The following is a 21094-nucleotide window of genomic DNA, read 5'->3' on the forward strand; positions in this document are numbered from 1 at the left end:
CAGAGATTTTGAGTCAGAGATAAACAAGCCAAGCAGGTAGGCCAGCCTCAAAGTATTTAATGAACTTCACTTACACAAAACCATAAACAGTGTAGGTACAGATATTTGCTTCTTCAGCCAGTTTCAGTTTGAATATGCCAGAGGTTCTCCTGCTAATCTAAAAGCAGTAATTCCAGGGCTAGATTGAGTACTTATTCTCTGGCTAACATAGCTGTTACATCCCTTGATTGTCTATGCATTAGTAACAAATCCCAAAATCTCATGATACAGTCACGTATCTTCAATTAGGTGTAGATAATAGACAGTATACAGGGACTAGATCATTGTTTTTTTTTGTTTGTTTTTTTTCCTGAAAAATGCAGGAAACAAAGTAGGACATAGGAAAAGCACCAGAAGAGCATTCAAGTGAAAGAATAACAGCATCTGATTGGCTGGGCTATGGAGGAAAATTATTTATGCAGAAATGAATTCAGCGCACATCAAAAGTACCAAACTTAAAGAAAATGACAGACAACGGCGTAGGCCTATGAGTCAAAGTTAACACTTCACCAGAAAAACAAACAATACAAACATATGTTTGTCATATTGCATATGTTTGTCATATTTCAGTAATTCCCTTTAAGATAATACATTTACTGAATGGTGATTATATTTAAAAGGCACGATATAAATATGTACAGGAAAAGAAACACACAGACACACACACACACACACATCTATGCAAACAAATGAAGAGTACACATTCTTAATTGTCAAAGCTGCTTGAGTAAAAATGCTTTTTCTTCAGGCTCAGTAATGTTCAGTCACAATCTCACAGCGGCCGGGAATATTAAACCCAACCCGCTCGTAAAACCACCTTCAACCAAAATTGAAACAATCATTTATCACTGATCAGAAATGTATTGCACACTATCACACAGTTTTTCTCCCAAACACGTACGAACGAAAGAAAAAGGTCACAGGCTGGGGCCCTGTAGTTTCAAATCCATGGGTAATTTTGGCTTTATGCAAGAGGTAATATTTCAAAATCCCACTCAGCCACATGACTTGCCTCAGGGGACAAGGATGCAGTTAGTTCATGTGGCTCATAATTGCATTTATAGACATTTAACAGATATATTTCTAATGGGACGTATAATTCCAGGAGCTTATGTTTCCCTCAAAACAACACCTTTATATGGATTTTAAAGAAATATCTCACCCAAAAATTCTCATCATTTACTTACCCTCATGTTTAAGCCTATAACAACCTGACTTTCTTCTGTGGAACACGAAAAAATTTTAAGCTGCTTTTTTCCATACAACGAAAGTGAGTAGGGATGGTGCTACTGCGATCCACAACTCTTCTGAAGTCATCAAAACAGCCACAAATTTAGAAAGCCATTCATTGAAAATTCTCCCCTGTCATAGCTCTGAAATCTCAATTGAATTTTTGTTCATACAAATACAGCATGTCAAGTAATGTCACGTGAAATTTGAGCCGTTTCTGTCTCATAACCGAATTAGACTTGGGAGCTACAGCAAAGGAGAAGGCTGTTTGTGTGTAACTTAGGTCATTCATAAAATAAAATAGGATTTAGGTATGTTCCTCATCATATGACTTCAATCATATAACATACTAGATGTATTTTGACTTCTTTTATAGTTCTTTTATGGTGATTCCCATTCAAATTTCATTGTATGGAAAAGAACAGTGTGAACATCCTCCTTTTGTGCTTCATGAAAGAATCACAGGTTTGGAACAAAAGTAATGCAAAAGATGATGATTCTCATTTTTGAGTGATTAATTCTTTAAAGAAAAAGGGATAAAATGTACAGAAAGAAATATGGTTTATATTCGGCACTCTCTAATTTGTAATATTGCCCAATTTAAAGCAGAAATGAAGTGTGTATGAAGGGTAAAAAGCATGTAGACCCCCGGAACTGAGGACAAATTCACTTTAGGAAAATTCATAGATACAGTAAAAATGAAATGTGATCTATACTAAACCCTGTAGCTACCATCTGAAGATAGATATTAAACGGGCCACGTCTGTGATCCGTTTTAAGAACTGAAATAAATGCATCATTTCTGAGGCGTCTAAAGCATTTAACCTGCCATCTCATAAAAACCAATATCCTGACCTTTGGAATGGGCGCAAATCAAAATGGCTAATTTACTTTTCAGACCTTTAAAAAGTATGCAAAAAAAAAAAAAAAAACAGACAGAACTAAGTTTACTCCTAAGTTTCTGTGCCAGTGCAGACTTTTGGTCATGGGTTGTTCCTTTGGTGAATCCAGTTACATTGAAGATGGTAAAGCTACATCCTTTTTCCAAGAGAAATATGCAGTGAGAATGGGAGACAGTGTTTTCCTCTTTCCGTGTGTACGGTGATGTGTTGTCCCAGTGCAAGGTTCAATGTAGGGGGAGGATAGCTGCCATTGAGGGAGTGGAGGGCTTGTGAGATCGTGTCGTGTGTCACAGATCCTCTTGAGTTCTTGTCTATGACCACTAGACTCTACTCAGGCTGCTCCACAGATGCGATGGATAAGGATGGGTGGATGGGATTGCTGATGGGTGCAAACGAAGAGATCCATGTTTTACCTCCAACTCCATCTATAAGAAGTCCAGTTCCAGAGCTTGGTGAAGGGAAATCAGGTCTCCATGAGAAGAGATTCGCCAAAATGGCATGTTGTGCTAAACAGTGATAGTGCAAAAGGATTAGATCACAAATACATAGAATAAATTTGAGGTTTGCCTAATCAATACAATAAAGCAACACTAGTGAACCTGTATTATTTATAATGTTACAAAATATTTCTACTTCAAATAAATGCTGTTCTTTTAAACTTTCTATTTATTAAAGAATCCTGAAAAAAGTATCACTGTTTCCACAAAAATATGAAGCAGTACAACTGTTTTCAACCATGATGGTAAGCAATGTTTCTTGAGCTGCAAATTTAGCATATTAGAATGATTTGTGAAGGGTCATGTGACACTGACAAGACTGGCGTAATGGCCGCTGAAAATTCAGCTTTGCCATCACAGGAATAAATTATATTTTAAAATATATTCACATAGAAAACAGTTATTTTAAATTGTAATAATGTTTCACAATATTAAAATTTTTACAGAATTTTGTAATCAAATAAAAGCAAACTTGGTGAACATAATGGACTTTTCAAAAACATCTCACTGACTCCAAATGTTTGAACGGTAGTGTACCTCAAGGGTGTACATTACGTAAATAATTTAGATCATCGAATTTTGAAAGAAAAAAAAGTTTGGAAACCCCTGAACAGCAGTATCATCAGGAATTTTTTGCAATTGCATAATATGATGTATTATATTGTGATCTGATCACATTGACAAGATTATGTAATGTGTCCAAATGCTGGTATTGTACCTGCTTTGCTGCAAATTCTTCATCACGGCCGTCCCCTATAACAACATAGGTCACTTTCTTCCCAAAGCGAGCGATGATGCGTTCAAAGCAGCTCTCTTTTCCTGTTAAGAGAACAGTCATTGTTAACTATACTATGCGTAAATTTACCCTTGGACTCAGTTTCCGTTTAATAGCAATTATTTTAAAGGGCGAGTCCACTCAAAACAAACATACTGGCATCATTTATTAACCCTCATGGTTGTTCAAAACCATATGAAGTTATTCGGTTATCTTATTTCCGCAACCCATGTTTTACAGAGATTATGTGGAAAGGTTTATTTTCAAGGTTTATTTGTAGTTTATTTTAAATTTTTAGAGCTTAAAAGCCCCTGGTGTATAGGAAACCGCAGTGTGAACATTCTTTATTCTTCAACATTCTCCCTTTGTGTTCTGCAAGTCTGGACCTTCTGGCCTTGGAATGATATAAGGGTCTGAATTTTAACTTTTGGTAAACAAAACCTATTACCTATTTTAGTGGCACTGTAGATGTTCTCGATAGGAAAGACGTCACCCAGGCCATAGAGAAGCACTTTAGCTAAAGCAGGAACCAGCTGAGTGGTGGTGACCAGAATATTCATACATCTGCCCCTGTGAACGAAGACCAAAACCATTAGCTCATTGTTAGCTTGTACACTACATTTAAGCTGACATAACCGCACTGAGAAACCTGTTTAGCATGATTATCTATCACTTCACACACAGTGTTTAATGCCTAGAGGTAGATCTGATGTTTTTCTCTAAATCATGCATGTTCAGAGAACAGAAACGAATGCAGTAGGGTTAGATATCGGTACAGATGCCCTTAATTTCAATTTGATTCCAATTCACAAGATCTCAGTTCAATTCTCGATGTGATTCTCAATTTGATTCAGTGAATATAGATTAAATACAAATACTAATAATACTCAGGTAGGCCTACAGAAATTGAATGAAGTAAATTAAATGTAAATGTATAAATTAAATATAGATTAATCCTTATTAAAGTTACAAATGTTATTCAGTCAAAAGCAGTCTTTTCTTGTTTGATTAACATTTCAATCACAGACAGCAGCAGGAATATTAGACTGCTGTCACTTTAAGACTTATGCACGGATCCAATATACTGATACTGTACATGCGTTGTCTTTCTCTACTGTTTACGTTCACACAAGACATAACCGACTAGGTTTACTAGGATACTCACCAAGACGGGCATTTTGACAAAAATTTGTGCAGGCGTGAATGAGAAATCAATTCAGTATTTGCTTCACTGTTTGAGACACGGCTTTCTGGGCGCACACACAAAACGCAAGTACTGAATCGAGAGAGTTGACAGTTCCGTCAACTGTCCCAAGCGTCTTTCACACTGAAAGGCGCACCTGCATCAGCCATGTTAAGCACTAAATGAATGACAGGCTTTCCGTTGTAAAATTGCACAAGGTAAATAAGAGGATGGAGAAGGCTAGTAATAAGATTCACGTCAAGTAGATCTCATGTTCAATGTTTGCGGGGGGAAAATAAAAAGAAGAAAAAAAAAAACTATTTATTAAGATGCAGGTTGAGTGAGTCGTACCTTGACTGAATGAGCAAGAGAGATTTGAGGGCAGTGCTCCGCCAGGCATCTGTAACAGTCTCGATCTCTGAGCGCAGCCTGAGCAGTAGGTCTCTCTTCATTGGGCTCAGCAGACCTACAAAAACAGCAATGTTGACATTAAAATAAATTATATATTTTATATGATATGCAGTAATTTAAAGATACTGCTGGACTTGGTACAATATAATACCACGTCATGAAATAAAAAAAAATATATAAAAAAATTTAAGAAATTAAAATTGGATTAGTATACTCAGTCAGTCCTAAAAAGTTGGCAAAATTTAGATAGGGCACACTAAGGAAAAAAAAAAAAAGTTTGGTCTCGGTTTTTGGTCTCTGTTCTTGTGTCTAACCACTCAAATGTGTAAATTGAAAAGTTGTGAACATTGTTGGGTCTGTAAGATTTTTTAAAATGTTTTTGAAAAAAAGTCTCCAGTGCTGAGCAAGGCTGCTTTTATGTGATCAAAAATACAGTAAATACATTTATAGTGCGAAATATTGCAATTTGAATATTTTAAAATGTAAGGTATTCCTGTGATGGTAAAGCTGAATTTTCAGCACTCTTCATTGTCACAGAAATCATTCTAATATGATGATTTGCTGCTCAAGAAACATTTCTTCTTATTATTATTGCTTATTATGAAGAATAAGAAAGTTGAAAAAAGTTGTGCAGCTTAATATTTTTGGAAACCTTGATACTTTTTTTTAGGATTGTTTAATGAATAGCAAGTTCAAAAGAACAACATTTAATTGAAATTGAAATATTTTGTAACAGTATAAAAGTTGTACTGTCATTTTTAATAATCTAATGCATTGTTACTGAATTAAAAAAAAAAAAAATCTTACTGACCTCAAACTTTTAAACTCTAGTGTACATCAACAAAGTGAAGAAACAGTGCTTGTGAAGCCATTTCATGGGGTTAACAAAAGTGTTTGTTTTTAATGCCATGCCAGCTTCTGTGGTAAAACGTTTTACAATCTATTTTTGCTAAAAACTCTAAAAAAGGTTTCTCACAAAGTTAAAACCCAACAAAGTAATAAAACATGCTTTAGGGATAAAGGGTTTTGGCAGAAAGAACATGTTGGTGGATCTTTGTTAACAAAAGGGAAGAAGAAATGAACTGGAAACACACAGCTAATACTGCATTCTCACTCCAGCCGTGATGTAACACTGCTACTGCTTCGGTGTTCTGTGTACAAGCTTTAGCATGCTAGAACAGTAAACCAGTTATTCCAAAAATGTCCCACTGTCAGTTCAATCAGGCAGCATACGTGAGGCCGTCATGAACTTCATTCCAATGTTCTTGATTAGATATTAATAAAATATGAAAAACAAGCTATAAGGCAAGCCAGAGAACTACTACATGACTAAGTAACAGCACCACCTTGTGCAGGGTGTCTGCAGGGTTTTCAAAATCAAATTTAAGGCTTTTTAAGACCTGCACAAATTAAATTAATACTGTATGTGAGGGGTAGGGCAATGTCTATGGTAACATATTAAATCGTAAAATGACATGATGGTTGACTTTGAAATGTGTAGTGATCATATTTAATTAAATCATCACCTCTGAAGTTTAATAATCAATCACATTAAACCATATCGCGATTCACGTTTATCCGTCCCCAACTACTAAGACATCTTGAAATGATAATTAAGACTTCTCTTATACAATGTAAAGATATTTAAGATAATGACAAAACCGAATTTAAGACTTTAAGGACTTGCGGGGACTCTGCCTGTGTGAAGATGCAGCGGGGTTTGAAATAGAGATAAAAGACACAATCTCACCTCCCACATTCCCTTGGAATCCGTTGTAGATCTCTTTGAGACGGCGATATCTGAAAGCCAGCTTACGCATCCACTCTACTCCTCCCTGTACCGCTGCGGTGGAACCCGGACCACCACCTGCACTAGGCCCGCTAAAGCCATCGCTAGAGAAGTTGTAGTTGCTAAGACAGAATGATCAATATTAGATGTGTTAATATAGACAAAACCAAAAAACATATTTTATATATATATATATATAACTTTTACACATAACCTTTGTCATAAATGTAACAGTAATATGTGTGTTTTGAGGATAAGCAAAACAATTGAAAAGCAGTTTGCTTATCTAAGAAATTGCTGGAAAGCTCATCACAAAATCTGACTTTGTTTCATTACCTCAAATCCTGCCCATTGTCGTCTGAGGCAACATCATCAACATGGACTTGATCACATTCCTGTTTTGACAGCAGAGGTAAATGTTATTTACATGAACCTAACAGACAGCAAACTGACCCTTGTGTTACACTACACTTACCTCCAGGTCATTGAAGAAGAGATGTGTGTCTGCAAGCTCAAAGATCAACTCCTCCATCTGAAGACCCAGATTGAGAACTGTTGCTGGGTCCTGAATAATTAAAACCACCCCAGAAAACAGCAAGAATGTTAGAAGAGAAAAAAACAAAACAAAACAGAAGATCAACAAATCAATCACAATACCTCTGAGATTTTAAAAGAAATTTGTTGTACCTTGCCAAACTTCTGTGCAAATGAACCAGTAAGAAGAGAGTGGAAAATGATAATGGTTTCATCCAGATCCCACAAGAAGATACGCTGAGAAAAGAAAAGATTTCCTTGTCAAGTTTGTTGCATTTGGCTGTTGACCAATCCATTATGTTCATCTCATGATTTAATCACTCCATTTAATACATTTAACAAAAAAAAAAATATATCTATTTAGCTGAGCAAGCTCAATTTAATGATTCAGAATGCAATGCAAGTAAAAAATGAATTTTCAGTGCTGTTGCAAGGGGTTTCTATTTGTTTTCACATTGGCATATCATTGGCACATATCTTTTTTTTTAAGAGGTTAGCGTATGTTTCTAAAACTATGCAAGCTGCTGCATTACCTCAAGGTCATTGTCTGTGGACTGGGAACCATCTGGTTTCTTAGCTTTGCCTTTAGCTTTGCTAGGAGGGTTTTTGCGGTTGGGCTCATCCTGGTCTTGTGCTCCTGTGGGAAGGGCCATCCCAGCAGGCAAAGCCACACCAGTTGGAAGCGTCACACCTGGGGATGCATCTGAAGGAATGTACCAAAAAAAAAAAAAAAACACTGCAGTGAGAGCCAGAAGAATGACGGGCCATTCACAATGACAACATGACCTAGACCAAGTCAGTACAGAGCAACAGTTTTGCTTGCATTTACTGTCAAAACTTTTTTATTTTTGTATAATATATAACAATAGTGTATAATATATATATAAATATACTCACATACATATATAATGACTACCATTCTAAAGTTAGGGAGTTTATAATGTTTTTGAAACATCTCAGTCTTTTGTTGCTCACCAGGGCTGCATTTACTTGATCAAAGATAGCGCAAACAATAGACAGTAAAAACAATAATAATCTGAAATATTATTACAATTTAAAATAATGGTTTTCTATTTTAATACATTATAAAAAGTAATTTATTCCTGTGATGGAAAAGCTGAATTTTCAACAGCCATTACCCCTGTCTTCAGTGTCACGTGATCCTTCAGAAATTATTCTAATATGCTGGTTTTCTGCTTAAGAAACATTTCTTACTATTATCAATATTGAAAAGAGTTTACAACTGCAGGGCTCAACAATAAGGACTGCCCAATGGCCCGGGGCCCAGTGTGAACAACACTCGGGACAGTAGACGGAACGGTCACTTGCCCGATTGGACCAGTGCTGTAGGGTGTGCGTTATATATCGTCTATGATATCGTAATTGTTGATTTAACGATCTGACATTATAGAGATGTCCCTCACTTTACAAAAACCAAACAAAAACATTGAGTGCACGCATACACTACGTGACGTGGTCTAGTAGATTAGACTAGTGCATGTGCATATTAAGAGTGCACGATTTCACTGCGTGATTTAGTCTATTAAAATTCTTTTAGAATGCCCCCAGAATTCAAAATAAGGGGCAAAAATGCCCCTGTATGTCTTTTATATTTATGTAATTTAATATAGTTAACCAATATTACATGAAGAGCGCCATTTTATCCAAATATAAGCATGATTACAAAAGTGATAATGATTTTATACAGCGTACAGTTTAATAAACAAGCAGTTTATATTAAGTGACTTACATTTTAGACACCAAATTGCTTGTTTCGCTCTATTTCACCCACAAAAATAGTTCCAAACAAAGTCCACTTTTGTATCTCTGAGCAACACTTCCTGAATGAATCAGCTGTTTGAATGAATCGGTTGAATCTCAATGATTCGCTTATTAACAGGGACTTGCTGCCACCTACTGGCGGGTTTAATTTCACATTTAAAGTATCTTTTCATTTTATAAATAATTTCAAATAACAGTATTTAACGTTTTATATTTCCAACAATTCAAAACATTACTTATGCATCTGTAACTGCTCTTGAATGATTAATTTTAATAAAGTTTAATCTATAGTTATACATTAGATTACAATTTCTGTACCTGAAACAGGTTTATGCCTACAAAAAACATTGTTTCACAAAGCACTGTTTATTTCATTTGTTTTTTCTGTTGAATTTATTTGTGCTATTACTTGTAATTTGTTTATGTGTTCCTATTTTATTACTTACTCTTTACTTTAAATGAGAATCTAGTAGCTTTTGGTGTCACCTTATAAAAAAAACAACGAAAACAATAATTTGGCTTATTTTACAGGCCTATTTTCTTTTCTTTATTATTTTTTTATTGTGGGGCCAGTGAAGATTTTGCCAGGGCAAGTAAAAATTTGAACCTCTGAAAAAAAATCCTTAGCAGCTTTATTTCAAGACTCTTTGATGAAGAGAAAGTTTAAGAGGTCCATGCTAAATGAAAATGTCTTCTTAAAAAAAACCAAAAAAACAAAAACAATTGCAATTACTGGTAATTAGAAAGTTTTAAAAGGTTTACTGCAAAGTTACAGAGGGAAGATGATAACACACCTGTTGTGTTGGGCAGGTTTGCAGAGGCACTACCTTCTGTCTTAATGGCTGGATATCCAGGTGCCACTACACCTGCTCCATCTCTATCATTGCTGGGCAGCCCAGCGGACAGGTAACTGGGAGGAGGAGCGTAGTACTGGGAGAACTGACTCTGGCCAAGAGAGTTGTAATTTGAAAACTCCTAAAAAAATAAAAAGGGGACATCAGAAATGCGACCACTCTTAAGAAATTCTGCAGCGTTTATATAAATTAAATTCGTGCTCATTGTTTGTTCAACAAAAAGTAACCAAAGCAAACTGATTTTTTCAAGCTTTCCTTTCTATGTGTAAAACAACCTACTTTTCTGAACCACAGTCAAATAAGTGTCACAATTGACAGGTTGAAACGATACAGAAAGAACTGTTTGAAATCTAAATCTTTCTATGTATATTATTTTGTTTTATTTCTCTTTTTTTAATCACTTCTCCATTTATAAAAAAGGTATATTGTAACATCATGATCAAGAACATGATGTTTTTACATTTTTAAAAGAAACCTTGTTCTTCACTGTATAATGTCTAACTAAATGAGCAGAGGATTTCGTTTACAGACTTATGAAAATTGTAGTTCAAGTGAGACAACCTGTATAATTAAATATGACTTCAACTTAGGTAAAATAAAGTGTTCATCTAATCCAAGAAGCATCAACAGCATTTGTATACAAGTAACTCTGTCCTTTCTAGTATTGAGTTCCTTCCTCCCTCAACTGCAGATGGACTCACCTGATGTGTGCCAGTGGCTGTGGTCACAGCAGTTCCTGGGGGGATATTAGTGTACACGCTGGATGTAGTGAAACAGGAACCTGAATGGGGATGAAGAATAATTATACAGTATGTCAAAAAGAGTGAAGTGAACAGCTCAGTTGTACAAATTACTGGCGAGCATGATAAATATTACTGAATTAAATGGTGTATGAGCGTTAATGAAAAGGTTTTGGCAGATGGAACTGGACGGGTCTTTGTCCTCAGTGGTCCTGTAGTGATAAGGCTGTGAGGTGCAGAGAGCATGTAGAGGCAGAGAGCAGTAGCAGGCTTGCCTTGGCTGGGGTAGGAGTAGTGGATCTGGTTGGGTTGGGTTGAGGTATAGGCTGAGCTGAAGCTGAGAAACCCCGTCTGGCCAACAGAGGGCGCTTCGGGCAGCCGCGACTCTGTCTTTAAGCCCGGCCACATGGACCCTGAGGCCGTGCATGGATAGATGGCGCAGGACAGGGCAAAGAGTGGAGGAGAGAAGGGATGCAGAGACGAAAGTGGTGATTAGAGGGAGGTTAAGAACAGGATGTAATGCAGACATGAACTGATCTGACTGCCAGCGTACAGTGTGAATGCAGGGTGAGGGTTTAAGTGGAATGAGTTTGGGTGAAGTGTTCTGATGAATTAAAGCACAGACGGCAACTGGGTGAAGCACAGACCAAATGGTGGCAGTCCGTACGTCTGGCCGGACTGAGGAAAGCCGCTGTATACGGTCGACTGGCCCAGGGAGGGGAAAGCCACTTGACTGGCATATGCAGTGACAGCCGTGCTGAAGAATAATGGAGGAGAGTTAATAGCTGAATGTTCAAAAACACTACTGTACTTATGGAGGCTGCTATAGACTTTTGTCTGGGTAGACAACATATTTATTCTGACTTAAACAAATGAAGGTGCAGTCCATTCAGTATGTGGTATGATCTTAGTCAACATGAATTCAAAACTGAAACTATTTACTTTCTTATTACATGTTCCTGGTCTTATGAAATATTCATCTGTGCATGTTATTTTAAAGAAAAAAAAATATGTTTGCCTTTCATTAAAATGTCATAACTTTCACCTAATTTTTACACCTAAAATTTGCTTTCCATAGAGAGAGAGATTAAAGAAAAACCCTATCATGGATTGAAACAACATTTATTGATGTATTATGTACATGCACTATAAGACCAATGTCTTAAGCAAGCAAAGAAGAAATTATGATCCCATACCGATTCCAAATGACATGCTAGACTATTCAGTTCAGGTTTTATTAAACACATGACCAACTTTATTTTCTGTACTAACCTGTTTTTAAAATAACTTTTAGTACTTACTTGGTTCCTTGGTAGATCTGTGAGGTATATTCAGTGGCTGTGGTTGTGGTGAGGTCTTTGCATGTCACTGCTGTTAAAAAAAAAACAGGGATGTTTTACTACAATGGTATCATGTTTTAAATGAATGTCTGAGCAAGACAACATCTTTTGCCCTGATATAGTAAATGGGCCTTACCATTGTGAGTATATGCATTTTCTGTGACACAGCCCTGAGATCTTGATATCGTCTCTTGATTTGACTGTTCTGGACCCCCAGGCACTGCTGGAGACATTGGGGAGGTTGATTATATTTACACGTCAAATACATGCAGGGGCAATACAGTCTTTTGACAATATTCAATATAAAATAACATAAGTGTTACAGTCTGAGTAAATAAAGAAATAAAGCAATTATAACTACAAAGTATATTTAAAATGTTTAAAATGTGTAGGCCTAATATAAGAAGCAAAACAGTAAAAATAATCAAAGTATGTTTCACACAGTTTTTATTTACACAGAAAAATCTCCAGAGTTAAATCAACTCTACTCAAGAGTACATATGGTCCCTCTCTAAATAGTGTTAAAATAACACTGAAACAGAGTTAAAGTTAATGAGATAATTAAGCAATTAATTAATAATTGCGCATTACTGATGAACACCTGCTGTTAACAAGAATCTGAAGAAAAGAGAAACACAAGAACTACAACTTACTTCAGTCACAGCCTTATTAATTGCTTAATTATCTCATTAACTTTAACTCTGCTTCAGTGTTACTTTAACACTATTTAGAGAGGGACCATATTTACTCTTTTGCAGAGTTGATTTAACTCTGGGGATTTTACTGTGTTTGATTATATAATTTTAGAATTTATATGAACCAATATAACAATACATAGTAATAAACGGCAATATTTACATTTATTTTACTAAAGTTTAAAGCTTGTAAAAATAGATTTTCAAATGATATTGGACAGTATGAAAGAACTCATTTGAAAAAATTAATTCTCAGCAAAACTTTTGCTCCTGTTGTGTAAATCAAAAACGTGATTCTGTCCTATTACTCTCATACCTAACGGCCAAATAAATAGGTGTTAAAATCAACGCAAAATTCACAATGTTGGTGAACAGTTAGGGCTGTCACGGCAAAGGAATTTCCCTTGTGGTGATTTTGAGTGGCTCAATGTCGCGATATGCGATATCATCGCCATTTTTTTATTTATTTTTTGCTATATAAATAAGTGTTATGACGTGGACAGAAGGAGATTAAAAAACAAACATACTGAATGAACACGCAGGAGAATAATGCAAATCACACAATGCATAAACAAGAACTGACAGAGAACAACTGAAACACAGGACTATATAAACAGGGGTAGAACAAAGGGAAGTAAACTAGGCGTATGTGAAATTAATACGTAACTACTGCAACAAACAAGGACATAATCAGTAACCAATGAAACTGAAACTAAACAAAGTGGGGAAACAGGAACTAAAGGAAACAGAACAGAATGTTAAAATAAGGTTCCACATAACAGAATATAATAAGACAATAAGCTCGTTGGGCTATTGTTATATGTATAACAGTTCTGATCCTCAAATCTGACTGGACGAGAGGCTTTCTAAGACTGCTGATATTTTTCAATAGTATCCCGTATAAGCACTGCTTTGTGCATTTTAGACAGGCTATCAGTCAGTGCAGGCTACACTGTTACACCATTAGGTGCAGGCAAGGGACTGTCTTTGAGTGAGTCATTAAACCGCTCATTCATCTAATATAAAAAAAAAAAAAAAAAAAAAATGAAATTATTTTAACTTTGAGTGCCATCTCATAAGGCTCAATCAACCAGCAATATGTCGCCAGGGTAACACTAAAGCTGATGCTTCTCTTCATAGAAGCCAATGGCATTGATTCAATGCATTGACCAGTGCTGACACTATTCATGGGAAATACCCTTAAAGGTTGAAAGGATGCTATGATAAGACAAAGAATGCTTTCCTCTTTGGACATTGGCAAACATTTTTTTCACAAATGTATGACTTAACCTAAAGAAGGACAGACGCAGATAATCACACACACTCAGGCAATCTCTCGCTCTCTGTTTAGGCTTATTTAGTGCAAATCTAAGGAGCCTCTATACAAATCAGTTAAGTAAAAAAGAGCCAGTTGGTGGGGGAAAAAAAATTACATTCTTCAGTCTTAACATAATAAACTTATTTAACATTCAATACACATGCACGAAGTGTAAAAGAAGGGTATAGCCTTATGGAAAAAAACGTGAACATCATGGCTATGGTGGTTGCTTGCATTTCTCTGTGGTTGGCTTGTCACTATCACGGTATTACAATATTGGTTATCACGACAGTCCTATAAACAGTCAGCAAAATATATTTGATATAATTGCCCTGCCCAACACACACACGCATCTTGTACCACCCTAAAATAAACTAAATATTTCAGATGAAAATGAAAGCAGAAACCTACTTACTTAAGTGCAAGTGAGCGACAGATGATGGTGGATATGAATTGACTTCAGGCTGTGCTGTTGATTCGTCCCGGTTAGGGGAGTCACTGCTGTCATTAGCAATCACACTGCAAAAGAACAACTTTTAGAGCCTTGTCCTGTTGTTCTCTTAATGTATAAATGAACACAACAATGAAAACTGTCAGCTTCCAGATTTCTTTAGTTCTGTGCACGAGTGGCTAAGACACAGTGATTGTAGCCATTCTGATACAAAATATTTTCAGACATTTGTTTGTTTGTCTGACATTTTGTTAAAGATAATGAACTGTAACTGAAGATTGGAAATTATCCCAAAAGACTTCAAGCTTTACTCTGACAAGACACTCTTTGTTCTGTCTCTTTCCCCTTACTTGCTCAAGGGCACAACAGTAATAGAGCAAGATTATGATCTTATATCAAGTTCCTTGATCTGTACTGCTTAGAATGGCATCTTCACATCCTAGCAGTCTAATCCTTAACTAGTATGTTATAGCCTATATGCAGGCTACATATAAAAATATGAAATGCACTCCACCCTGTAATGAAAATGCAAATGAACTTACCGTGAATCACCATCCTGACTCACTTCTGGATCATGCCGAGCTTTCTTTGTCTATTCAATAAAAAAAAAACAGAGAAAAAGAGCAAACATTTATTACATTACATCTCTCACCATGTTGATTTACAGTGGTTGATGGCATTTGACATAATAATGTGAAGCATTTCATGCAGTGACAGCAGCATACTGCAGTGTGACATGCTATGCTTAAAGGTATAGTTCACCCAAAAATGAAAATTCTGTCATCATTTACTCACCCTCAAGTTGTTCCAAACCTGTATAAATTTCTTTGGTCTGCTGAATACAAAAGGAGATATTTTGAAGAAAGTTTGTAACTAGGCTGCTTTGGGGCACCATTGACTTCCATAGTAGAAAAAAAAAAATACTATGGAAGTCAATGGTGCCCCAAAACAGTTCAGTTTCCCACATTCTTCAAAATATCTTCCTTTGTGTTCAGCAGAACAAAGAAATTTGTACAGGTTTGGAACAACCTGAGGGTGAGTAAATGATGACAGAATTTTCATTTTTGGGTGAACTATCCCTTTAATCTAAAACTAGTAATTAGGGATGTGAGCAAAGACTAATTTCATTAAAGTTTAAACAGATATTTTGCAACTGACTAGTCTAAATATACCATATTCATACTGTATTGTCCCTCATAACTGGCAGTATAACAAGCCTATAAGCAAGCGTAATTGTTATATACTAGTCTGACATGACAGACAAAAACGGAAAAGTTGTGTAGGTTTTCAAAATACTCCTTCACCTTGCTAATCTTCTGAGTGGACATTTCTCTGTTTTTGTTTGCCGCTTCAGATATACACTTTTCAAAATAATATATTAATTTTCAAATGTCACATTAACATGATGGTAATTTAAACTTAGCCTTTGTAAAAATATAAAGCAAAACATTAAATGTGCAAATAAAAAAATAAAAGACTAGCATTTCCAAGTTGACTAGCAGCAGCATCGTTTAATCGACCAGTCTAGCACATCACTACTAGTAATATTTTTTTCTAATTCCTGTATAATTGTCACACAAACTATCAGAAAGGGGAAAACTGTATATTTTAGGTGCATTTTTATCACCTTTTAGTAGGGGTGGGCGATGTGACCAAAATTTTATATCACAATATGAGTAATGTTATTCACGAACTATATCACGATATATATATCGTCAACAATGTCAATATCAATATCACAAAAAAAAAAAAGAACACTAGCTGGACTAACACAAGTAAAAAAAAAAAATGTAAAATTTGAACAAAGAATCTAATTACAAGCAATAGGACAAAAAACTACAACAGAACAAAGACACAAATTAATTAGACCTACCTGGAAAAACTAGCACTAGATAAGCCTATTTAGAAATACTACATAAATTGTAAAAAAGTAATCAAATGTACAAAAACACTGCATAGTCTTCACTGTGTAAATTAAATATACATTATTCTTATTAAAGTTACAAATGCAATTCAGTCAAGAGCAATGAGATTGTCTGATTAAAATTAAATGGCAAAGACAGCAGCAAGTTTATTAGGCTGCTGTCACTTTAAGACCAAATGCACTGATTTAATATAGCCTACTATTCACATGTGCCCTCTTTCTCAACTTTTTACGTTCACATAAGACATAAGACTTTGTTTACAAGTATACTCACAAAGACGGGCATTTTGACACAAACGAGTGTGTATTTGACTGTTCAAGCCCAATAATGTGCCAAAAACAACTTCGTTCAATACTCACGTCACAAGCTGTTTCAGCACCGGCTTCATGTGCACAGTGTGCGTGTCTCTCACAGCGCTCAGAAACAGTCTCTAAGACAGCGTGCGCATATACAGAAAGGAGTCCTCTTTTGCTGCTTATTGTGACTGAACGATTTAAAGGCTTAAAAAGCTTAAGATGCATTCAAATGATAAGCTTTCGTGATGGTGCAGCATGGGTACGTCAGGTGAGCATAACCGCGATAGAGACAATAATCCAAAATCTCTATCGGTTAATAGTGTCTACCAGTATATCGCCCAGCCCTAACTTTTAGCTTTTTGGTAGTTAACTCAAGAATAGTCCTCATCACCTTCCCATTGGTCAGACTGCAGGGCTATTTTTGAATGAAATGCAAAAAAGCTTAAAGGTGATTAAAATGCACCTAAAATAAACACTTTCCCTTTTTTTAAAATGTATATCTTGATGCTGAACAAGAAGAAATTAATACTATTTGTCAGCTAAGCATGAATGTTTCTTCATTCCTGTACTGGTGTGTAAGTAATAAACATCAATGTTTACATGTATTTTTATTTATTTATTTTTTTTACTAAAAACCTGAAAGAAATTAGTGTTTTAAACCAAATCAGTCATATGGACAGTATGAAAGAACTCAGTGCATTGTACTTACAGGTAGCTCGGGCACCTCTTGCGACTCGTCCATGGCTGTGAAAAGACGTCTTTACCGTCCTCCCTAATAAATCAGTGCCGTCAGTCTCTGCAGTTGCCGCTGCTTCTGCTTTGGCCAAGGCCCTGCATGAAAGACATAAGACAACACCGTGAGACATCTTTATATATGCTCTCCACTTCACTGGGGTTGATCCTTGTCAGTTGTGTGTGTGCGCGATCACGGTGCTGAGCATCATGGGAAAGTCAGGGGGAAAAGTGGGGCTTGCGGGGCCTAATCCCACTGTCACCCTCGTGGCAGGTGAGCTCAGCACCAGCACGTGAGGTGCCCCCACAAAAGCACCAGATGTTTCCCCCGTACCCTCCCACTCTCCAGGGCACATGCCTGGATTATATGGCCGCCTCTCCTTACATGTTTACTAACCTACATTTGGTGAAAACTAGGAGGCTTGTATTCTTTCCTGATTATATCAAAAAGGCATTAGGTGTTTCTGCGCAAGCTGTCACATCCAAACGGTGGGCGAGGATAAGATCTAACCTAATTTTATTCACCTCATGCCTTCTTTAAACTGCATTTATATAATTGGAATATGAAGCAGGAAAGGGAGAAAGCAGGTCAGACGCTCACTTACACTGGAGCCAATTTAGCAGACGCTTGCTAAAGCTTCATTCATGTAAATACGAGACTACATTGTTTAGTAAAACACGTGTATCTCTGAGCGATGCTTATGCAATGTCCAGCTCAATGCCCCAGGAACGTGATGCAGGAATGGAAAATGTGGGGGAAAAAAACATGTAAACCTAAAACTCTTTTTGAAATAAATTTTAAAATTTGGTCAACTTACACAGACCATCTTAGTTTGGGTTAGTTCACCCAAAAATGAAAATTCTGTCATCATTTAAACACCCTCATGTCACTCCAAACCTGCTTATGACCAAAATATTCTGTTTCTCATACAATGAAAGTCAATGTCCAAAACAACATTGGACCATTGACTGTCACTGTATGGAGAAAAAAAAAAAAAAATCTTATTTTTACCTACATTTTACTCTATTATACTTAAGCATTTGAATATATTTGGCAATAACTACTATTTGGTCAAAATCTTTCATTCAATTTTTTTTTTTTTATAATTGGCATTGTACACAATGAATATTGTTAACTCTGTGTCTGTGTCTAATTATCCTCTATTGTAAGTTGCTTTGAATAAAATCATCTGCTAAATGCATAAATCTAAATGTATATTATTTCCTGTGAATGAAATAAACAAATAATAAACACACTAACCCTAACCCATGCATTTCAGACTAAATAAACAAACACATTGAATATCATTATAATGTAGTTTAAAGGGTTAGTTGACCCAAAAATGGAAATTGTAATTTATTACTCACCTTCATGTCATTCCAAACCCGTAAGACTTTCATTCATCTTCAAAACACAAATTAAGTTATTTTTAATGAAATTTGAGAGCTTTCTGTCCCTCCACTGACAGCTTACGCAACTACCACTTTCAAGCCCCAGAGAGGTAGTAAAGGCATCATAAAAGTAATCCATGTGACTCCAGTGGTTTAACTTCAACTTCATGAAGCGACTTGAGTACTTTGTATGCGCAAAAAAAAAAAAAAAAACCATAATTAACCACTTTATTTACAAAATATTAATTGTCAACGCACATTTCCGACAGCACAACACACATGCACGCGTGTTCATGAGAGCATGATGTTGTGTTGACGTGAGAGCAAACGTTGTTGTGTGAACGTGCGTTGATTAATATTTTTTTAATGTAGCTGTGTAGGCTGTCAATGGAGGGACAAAAAGGTCTCAGATTTCATTAAAAGATCTTCATTTGTGTTCTGAAGATGAACGAAAGTCTTAGGTTTGGATACGATAGGTTTGGAACGACATGAGGGTGAGTAATTAATGACAGATTTTTCATTTTTGGGTGAACTAACCCTTTAAAATTGTAATAAAGGGTGCAATAAAACTCTACATACAAAAACATCAAACATTAAATTTCAGCTTCAGGCTCACAGAGTTTTCAATACATCTGCAAGCAAAGTCAATGTTCAAAAAAACATTTACTTATGTAAAATGTACATGTAAAAAACGCAGACGCAGGAGTCCACTTAATTTAAATAGTTTGCCATCTACAATTAATTCAGTAAATAACCAGTTCATTTTTAATTTAAAAGCATTTCAAGGCATAATACGACTGAATTAAAACAGAAATAATGCAATTACACTATCTTTTGGGATAAGTAACATTTTTGTGTCATGTTTCTGAAAAAAAGTCTCTTATGCGCAGCATGGCTACATTTATTTGATAAAAAAAAAAAGGCTGAAAAAAATCTGAAAAATGGTTATATTTTGAAATATTATTACAATTCAAACTGTCTTCTATTTTAATATATTTAAAAATAACTTATTCCTGCGATGAGTTATTCCTGAATTTTCAGCAGTTATTAGGCTACTCCAGTCTTCACATAATCCTTCAGAAATCATTGTAATATGCTGATCTGGTGGTCTAGAAACATTTCTTATTATTGTCAATGTTACAATTGTACTGCTTAATATTTCTGCAGAAACCATTTATTTCAGGATTCTTTGATGAATAGAAAGTTAAAACAAACAGCATTTGTTTGAAATAGAATTTTTTGCAACATTATAAATGATTTTACTGTATCTTTTCATCCTTTATGAACAAAAGTAATTAAAATCTTACTGACCTCAAATTTAAGGCATATACCATTTTTAAAATGTTATAACACCATCTGCATTAAAAAATTATGACAAAAGCAATTAGTAATTTTGAATCTTCTGTTTTTATGAATTTTACTTTTATGTATAGTTGTAGTTCTCTAAACATCTAGCTGACCTATATATTTATATCTGACAGAATCATTAGACTAATTAGACTGGTGTATCTGTGGGCATAAAAGTGTGCAGACAGTACATAGTACAGCATTAACCTATCAAACAAAACACAATTGCAGGAGGATCACAATGGCAGGAGACTTAGTAATTTAAGTTTAAAGACACGCTCAAAAAACACACAACAGCAGTGACTCAAGGACGGCTGACCATCTTACTCTCTTTCTCTAGTATTTCGTTACAAAAACAACCATGACGCCGGAGCGCTGCCTAGGTAGGAAGATCAATAGGATTTGAGACACAGCCAGTGTTTCTCTCCAAAACTGTGGCTAGTTCACCGGAGAAAAAACACACATTAAATGTGATCATGTTCGGAAACACGCATATCACTGCTGGCGCACATACTATAAGAGGAGAAATATAAACTGTTTTCCAGTGGTCGTTGTGTTAATGTAGCATTTAGCGGAGTTTGAGCAGTTAGCCAACGTGTGTATTTTAGCTCGCGGCTCACTGACCTTACCATTTCACACTAAACCGCTCATTAAAGCACTCAAATGCACAGTATATGACACATAAATGGGAAAGAAACTCTTACCATCGCACCAAGTGCTACTTTCGTGGAAACTTTATGTTTCCTTGAACTGAAATTCCCTCGGTGGGGCGCCGTGTGTTGTTAGGGACAACTATTTGGCAGGAAGTCGCTATAATTCCCAACGCGCATGCGCAGAAACAACAAGCGCTCCTTCGAATCAC

At 35.8% G+C, this 21094-nt stretch overlaps 1 protein-coding gene across 4 annotated transcripts; it reads right to left on the reverse strand.

The window, feature by feature from the left end:
• Nucleotides 1–37: 37 nt before the first annotated feature.
• Nucleotides 38–21094, reverse strand: eya3 (EYA transcriptional coactivator and phosphatase 3). Of its 4 annotated transcripts, none has more exons than XM_051872762.1 (19): nt 20937–21094; nt 17471–17592; nt 15083–15132; nt 14505–14608; nt 12213–12296; nt 12038–12107; nt 11384–11493; nt 11012–11149; nt 10698–10777; nt 9937–10117; nt 7894–8063; nt 7514–7597; nt 7302–7391; nt 7163–7221; nt 6788–6948; nt 4978–5092; nt 3892–4013; nt 3387–3487; nt 38–2677 (listed from the first exon to the last, which is right to left on the reverse strand). In XM_051872762.1, exons 2-19 carry the CDS (start codon nt 17501–17503, stop codon nt 2597–2599), a joined length of 1833 nt encoding a protein of 610 aa, XP_051728722.1. In that variant the 5' UTR covers nt 17504–17592; nt 20937–21094; the 3' UTR covers nt 38–2596. The 4 variants fall into 4 exon arrangements, with proteins under 4 accessions (XP_051728722.1, XP_051728721.1, XP_051728724.1 ...); XM_051872761.1 differs by having other exon boundaries at nt 12213–12299; XM_051872764.1 differs by lacking the exon at nt 11012–11149 and having other exon boundaries at nt 12213–12299.

The sequence above is a fragment of the Ctenopharyngodon idella genome, chromosome 19 (assembly GCF_019924925.1).
Source record: "Ctenopharyngodon idella isolate HZGC_01 chromosome 19, HZGC01, whole genome shotgun sequence".
Lineage (NCBI taxonomy): Eukaryota > Metazoa > Chordata > Actinopteri > Cypriniformes > Xenocyprididae > Ctenopharyngodon > Ctenopharyngodon idella.

What these genes read in the sequence shown, in the direction of transcription:
- eya3 (XM_051872761.1), bottom strand. Translation starts at nt 17,503, where the DNA reads ATGGACGAGTCGCAAGAGGTGCCCGAGCTACCT. An exon ending in AAGAGGTGCCCGAGCTACCT is followed by an intron (nt 15,133 to 17,470) that starts GTAAGTACAATG and finishes TTTATTGAATAG; the next exon opens with ACAAAGAAAGCTCGGCATGA. An exon ending in CTACAGTGCCACTAAAATAG is followed by an intron (nt 3,488 to 3,891) that starts GTAATAGGTTTT and finishes TTCTCTTAACAG; the next exon opens with GAAAAGAGAGCTGCTTTGAA.